General features: G+C 42.7%; 1 protein-coding gene across 5 annotated transcripts in view; it reads right to left on the bottom strand.

Annotated features, from left to right (window-relative positions):
* The window catches only part of fgf14 (fibroblast growth factor 14), a 256,567-nt gene continuing 250,567 nt past the window's right edge, over window positions 1-6,000 (bottom strand). For all 5 annotated transcript variants that reach the window (XM_057852370.1, XM_057852369.1, XM_057852366.1 and 2 more), the window contains one exon: window positions 1-1,215. In XM_057852370.1, coding sequence (XP_057708353.1) covers window positions 1,073-1,215 — 143 coding nt within the window. In that variant the 3' untranslated portion in view covers window positions 1-1,072. The remainder of the gene's footprint in view (window positions 1,216-6,000) is intronic.

The following is a 6,000-nucleotide window of genomic DNA, read 5'->3' as shown; positions in this document are numbered from 1 at the left end:
TACTTTTAATATAATACAATTAAAATGTTACAATATACATTATGCTGTTGCTGCAAGAGAGAGAGACAACACAAGATCAATCTTGCCCATGCTTTAGTTTGCAGATGCAGCCGATAAATGTTGAAAATGTCGCGGATGCCGGTCTCGGGCGGACCGTCTCGGCCGAAGGTCGACGGCCGATAAGTTCGAGAAGTCGGCAACGGAGGCCCACAAGGCCGAGAGATATTCCTAGAGCCCACGCTCGGAAATAAAACTTTAAGAAAAATAGATATACTGTACCAGAGAAGGCGGACTGCTGAACTTACGCTCGGTGGGACTTGTATGATATGTTGACACCGTTCCTGTGCGGCGTTTTCCCCGCTCACGTCTCTTTTAACGTGTTTACGGAGAGCCCCGTCGCACCGATTGCATCAGCTGTTGCAACTAGCGCTCCGTCGAGAACCTCTCATTTAGCGTTTCTGTACGTCTTCGTTTTACGCGAGTCGAAAAGTGAAGTGTGACCGCTTCTAGAAAAACCAAAAAGGGGAACATACTCGTTAAAAAATAGAGGACGTTCGTCCACATATTTACTCTATCTATACAGCCGTTATCCCAGGACATAGCTGGTGAAACTGTGGTATAGAAAATAGATTTCAAGGTACCTATTTGCAGGTTCCTCTGCATTAAAGAAGGGAAAAGGATTTTTTTTTGGAAAGATTTTTTTTTTTATATGAACCTTCAGCAAGCAAAGTGGCTGTAAAACACACGTTCACACTGCAACCTCACAGTTCCAGAGGAATTTTTTAAAGGCATTCCAGGATCAGAGATGTCCGTTAATGTCCTCCAGCGGCGGGGAACTCGCCTACCACCCTCCCGGTACCCTCCCCAGCCTCAATCTAAGAATCCTTCCGTCAGACAGCTGGAAAAGGGAGAGGGCGAGGCAGAGACAAAGGTGGACGAGCAGAGAGAAGAAACGGAGGAAAGATTCGCCCGCCGGGTCCGCCGGGGAAAGACGCTCCGACGAGGGGGGAAGAGGCCCGCCGCCATCTCCCCGGCACGCAGCAAACAGTCAAGAAGGGGAGGTGACATGTGGCTATGTGGCGGGTTTGTCAGGCTTGCTTACAGGTTTACCTCCGTTCATTACCACAGGCTCACTTGTGCTTTTACTGGCTGGGACCGCCACCTTGGGCACCGTCTCTCCGACGTCATGCAGTGATGGCTCTCGGTACATGGCGACTAGGGATGGAAGGAGAAATGGCACGCTGTTAGTTTATTTGCTTGAAATACACTCACCGGCCACTTCATTAGGCGTAACTGTCCGAATTTCTCATCAGCCAATCACAAGGTATCAACTCAATGCGTTTAGGCATTGGCCTAAAGTATTGACACCCCTGCAATTCTGTCAGATAATGCTAATTTTCTCCCAGAAAATGATTGCAATGGCGTACCGCAAGCAGGCTATTTTTAGACCGTTGTAACGGTCACTTCTGTGATACTCTTTGTTCCTTAGGACATCCACCACACGGTGCTGCCTCTTTATGTTGTATGTTCACTTTCTTCTTCAGTTGCTACCTACTTTTTGGGGAGTCAAGTGTGATCATGTGTGCATGGTCTGTTGCACTCCCAAGTGACGAGTGGTTGAGCTGGATTTATTTATTTTTGTCTATTAAAAGTGCATAAGTGGACGTCTACTCCCTTTTTTACCTTTTATGCACTCATCCTGCCCTGCCACGCGTTACAAATGGCGCCCGAATATTCTTTCCCTGGACCTCAGTCAAGTTTTGGATCTGAAGGTGACTTTGACTGCCTCAAGTGGATGGTTGTTGGCGATTCCTGTGCCTCTGAGGATTGGAGTTTTCCCGACCGCAGCCACGACATTAATGTGAGAGGGATCCGTCTATTTCTTGGATGTGATGGTCCGACCGCTGTTTCGACATTGGTTTGGGATCCGTCTAGTTCCTGGATCGTCAAAACGATACGACCTCAGGCCCAGACGTTGCCCCAGGATGGCGTCTGGTTGGGCTAATCGTATATGGACCAATGCCTTTCACACTGACAGACTTGACTCGGAGTAAGCAGTTTCTGGTCGTTGGCCATGTTTTGTGCTGCTGTTCTTTTTTTGTCATGTGTTGATTTGGTTATCATATTTGCCCATGTTTGTTGTTGAAATTGAGGTTCATGTTTTTCAAAGGTTTTTGAAGTTCAGAGAGTACAAACCACTGTGCATTTGTTTTTGTTATTTTTCATATAGTTTTTGCCCTATGTGCCTTTCAGCCTTTACAGTTGTCTATGTATAGCATGCTGTTTAGCTGTTTTATGGTTCATCTTCAGCTGTGTACGGCTGTGGACAGCCTTTTTCTCATCAGGGGGGACTATGTAACGGTCACTTCTGTGATACTCTTTGTTCCTTAGGACATCCACCACACGGTGCTGCCTCTTTATGTTGTATGTTCACTTTCTTCATCAGTTGCTACCTACTTTTTGGGGAGTCAAGTGTGATCATGTGTGCATGGTCCGTTGCACTCCCAAGTGGCGAGTGGTTGAGCTGGATTTATTTATTTTTGTCTATTAAAAGTGCATAAGTGGACGTCTACTCCCTTTTTTACCTTTTATGCACTCATCCTGCCCTGCCACGCGTTACACCGCGACGTTGCATTGTAAAGCGGAAGTAAAGCTGAAGTGGGACATTATAGACCCACCCTCGCATAGACAAAACGTAATGAGTGCTACTTTTCTCCGATAATCTTTCAAAAACGAACATGCCGATCACGCATTGCTTTTTTGGAACTTGTAGAAACGACTCTAGACATTACGACACATGAAGGATGTTTTCTTCATACTTTTCCGGAAACCAAAAAGTCGGGAGGAAAAAATTTGAAGACCGAATCAACTTGCGCGGACTTTAACACCAGCTCGGCGAATCCATTCACGTTTCATATGCAGTAAACATTATGTTGGGTTGGCATGGTCTTTCAGAGGACAAAGAGGTCAGCCATTTTTATATTTTCAACTTATTTTTTTAGCGTAACGTGACAATGAATGACCTGAAAAGAATTACAATGGTATCTGACTGCCACTGTTACCGTTTCTGTTATATATATATATATTAAAAAAAAAAAAAAAAAAACTTTAGTTAGGAGAAAGTGTAAATAAATTATAGGATTAAGATGTGTTATCAATGAATAAATTAAAAGTGTTCGTAATAAACAAAGAAAGAAAGAAAGACATATATGCGTAAATGTGTGTAGCGCCCCCTAGGACAAAATCAACATTTCATTTTATTTTATTTTTCTTAAGGTGAAAGAGGAGGCAACAACACAAAGGTTAAAACTTAGGACACACTATATAGAGGCGTGCGAAATTTCCGATTCTTAGATTATTCGCGATTCGGCCGTGGAAGATTCGAGAATGCACAAACATCCAAATTCCGATTATTGAATTATACCAGGTAAAGCGGAAGTAAAACACAGTAGGCGCGGTCTTTGGGACGCAATGAGGAACGGACCGAGAGTAAATATCATGTTCAACTCTGCCGCTAGATTAAAAAAACAATCATACCTGAATGCGGCCGACAGCTGCTACAAACAACGCCCAGTTGCTAGCTGCTGCAAACATACAGCTACAGTAGATATCATATATATGTAGAACTAGATGCAAAATGACAGACGACGGCGGTGTTAGAACATGTATTATTGAACAGAGATGCGAAATGACAGACTTGCCGGCGTTAGTGAACAGCCGCCATCTTAAAGCAGTAGACTTCTCTAGAAGGCTCTTTTGTAGCGAACCTAATTAACTTTTTATTTAAAATACTCCTAAATCGGCAAAATCTTGTCTTGAATCTATCTTTAAATGATGAAATAGTTTTAAAACTTTGACAAAAGTAGACAGAAGGGAAATTATGGAATAACGGGAGCAATTTTTACAACTGTAACAGTTGATTCACAACATTAAATTAATTGAATGTAGTTTAAAGCTGCTGATACAGAATGGGGACTGGAGTATTTCATTTACTGTTATTTTTGTATATTTGTTTACTGTTATATGTTGACTTTATACTGAAATAGTACTTTGGTTTAGCCTGAGAAGATTTTTGAACAATTTTGGATAAGGGTGTAACGGTACATGTATTCGTATTGAACCGTTTTGGTACTTGGCGTTCGGTTCGGAACGGGGGCGTACCGAACGAGTTTCTGACGTAATGTAACCCTTACTTTTCGAGGCTGTGAGTCGATCGGGTTACAGTTTCTTGGTGTAGATTATATTTACTCCGTCTTCCCTACTATAATGAGGACCAACACAGTAGGACAGTAAGAAACGTCAACGGCGCAACAACGTGGCCGCCGCAAGAACGCAGTGAAACGCGGCCGTTAAAGTTAATCAGCGAATGCACACCAGGCGCAGTGCGGCCGCGTGTTGCGTCCCAGAAACGGCTCAACGTGATGCACGCGAAAACAACGGCAGAGTTTATTATTTGACGCGAGACACGGCCCTCCTGCGTCAATACTACTAGCTAGCAGACCGGGCAGATCGGAAGTCACTTGTGTAAAAATACGGTGGATCCAGTCGATTTTCAAACTAGTATGCTACCGTAACCCACTTTTTGAGTCCATCAGATCTCTTGAGTGGTAGATCGGGGCACAGTTGACTTGTCTTTGTTGATTTACAGTTGTCTTCTCTGCTATAATACTAACCAACACGGCCCCATATTCAATACAAAACCCTCCTACCACAACAAAACAAGTAGGAACTAAGGCTACGTTCATACTACAGGTCTTAATGCACGAATCCGATTTTTTGTCATATCCGTTTTTTTGGCGTGCCCGTTCAGACTGCCTTTATCCATTGAGACCGTTCAAGTATTACGCATGCGCACTAATTCGCAGTCGGACACGCGCTAAGCAAGAAGACCCGCATGCGCAGAAGCATCAAAACAAATGACAGACGTCATCCGTCATTCCAGGGATATCATATTTTGCTTTTCAAAAGGTGGACACAAATAACAGACATAAATAATCCCCGTTTAGGCTTATATTCAAAGTTTATATGGATCGATAGCATGCACGCACTGTCCGTGCACGTCACACACATATGGGCAGTTTGCCCCGACTCTCTCTCGGCCGTGTAAGCAATGTTGAAATATTGCTCACTTGTAACAGAGAAAACTGAGCATTCTCAGGCTTATCCTCAACCCATTTTTATTTTTTATGACTGTTGTGAAGCCCAACCCTTCCCCAAAAGCCGTGTTCACTGCAAGCTAGGCGCTAATAACGCACAGGTGCATCGCTACGGTAACGACTCTCTCGCTATTTGATGACGTAATTGCAGCATGAAATCTGATTTGCGGGACTGGACAGTACAGACCGCCGCGACAGTCTGGAAAAATGTGGCCCAGATCCGATTTGACCCATATACGAAAGTGACCCAGATCGGATTTGAAATGGTCCCGTTCTATGCGACTTGTCACGTTCAGACCGTCAAGTTAATGCCTCACTCGAGTCGGAAAAACACGAAAAAATCGGATTTGTGCATTAAGACCTGTAGTATGAACGTAGCCTAATATTCACATAGGAACTTAAGTTATACAACATAAAATATACAATATAAATGAATACTACATCACATTTGTACAATACGATCACATAGTAAAATAAATAATAGCCCATTTAAATAAAATAACTTGAAATGAGCTAAAACAGCTGTATTTAAATAATAAGAATAATATACAGATCCTACTTACACAGTTACATTTATTAATTTCTGTGTGGCGCTTTAACTTGAGAAAATCCATCAATAAAGCTTTTGAAAACCGTTCATGAGAAAAAAAAAAAAATTATTGAGGCATTTAATTTGTAAAATTCATGTTAAAATCTTTGTCATTGGGATTGCTTTTCTCTTTAGCACAGGACTTCTTTTTTCTTCCTGCTTTCAGAGAGAAAGCTGACCAATACACGGGGTCTGAAAAGCAAAATTGTTGTTGGATTATTATCTTTAAATACCCGCTACTTTTGGAGCAGAATT

This window comes from Corythoichthys intestinalis, chromosome 12, assembly GCF_030265065.1.
Source record: "Corythoichthys intestinalis isolate RoL2023-P3 chromosome 12, ASM3026506v1, whole genome shotgun sequence".
Lineage (NCBI taxonomy): Eukaryota > Metazoa > Chordata > Actinopteri > Syngnathiformes > Syngnathidae > Corythoichthys > Corythoichthys intestinalis.
The sequence above is the reverse complement of the archived record's forward strand: the minus strand, read 5'-3'. Positions and strand labels throughout refer to the sequence as shown.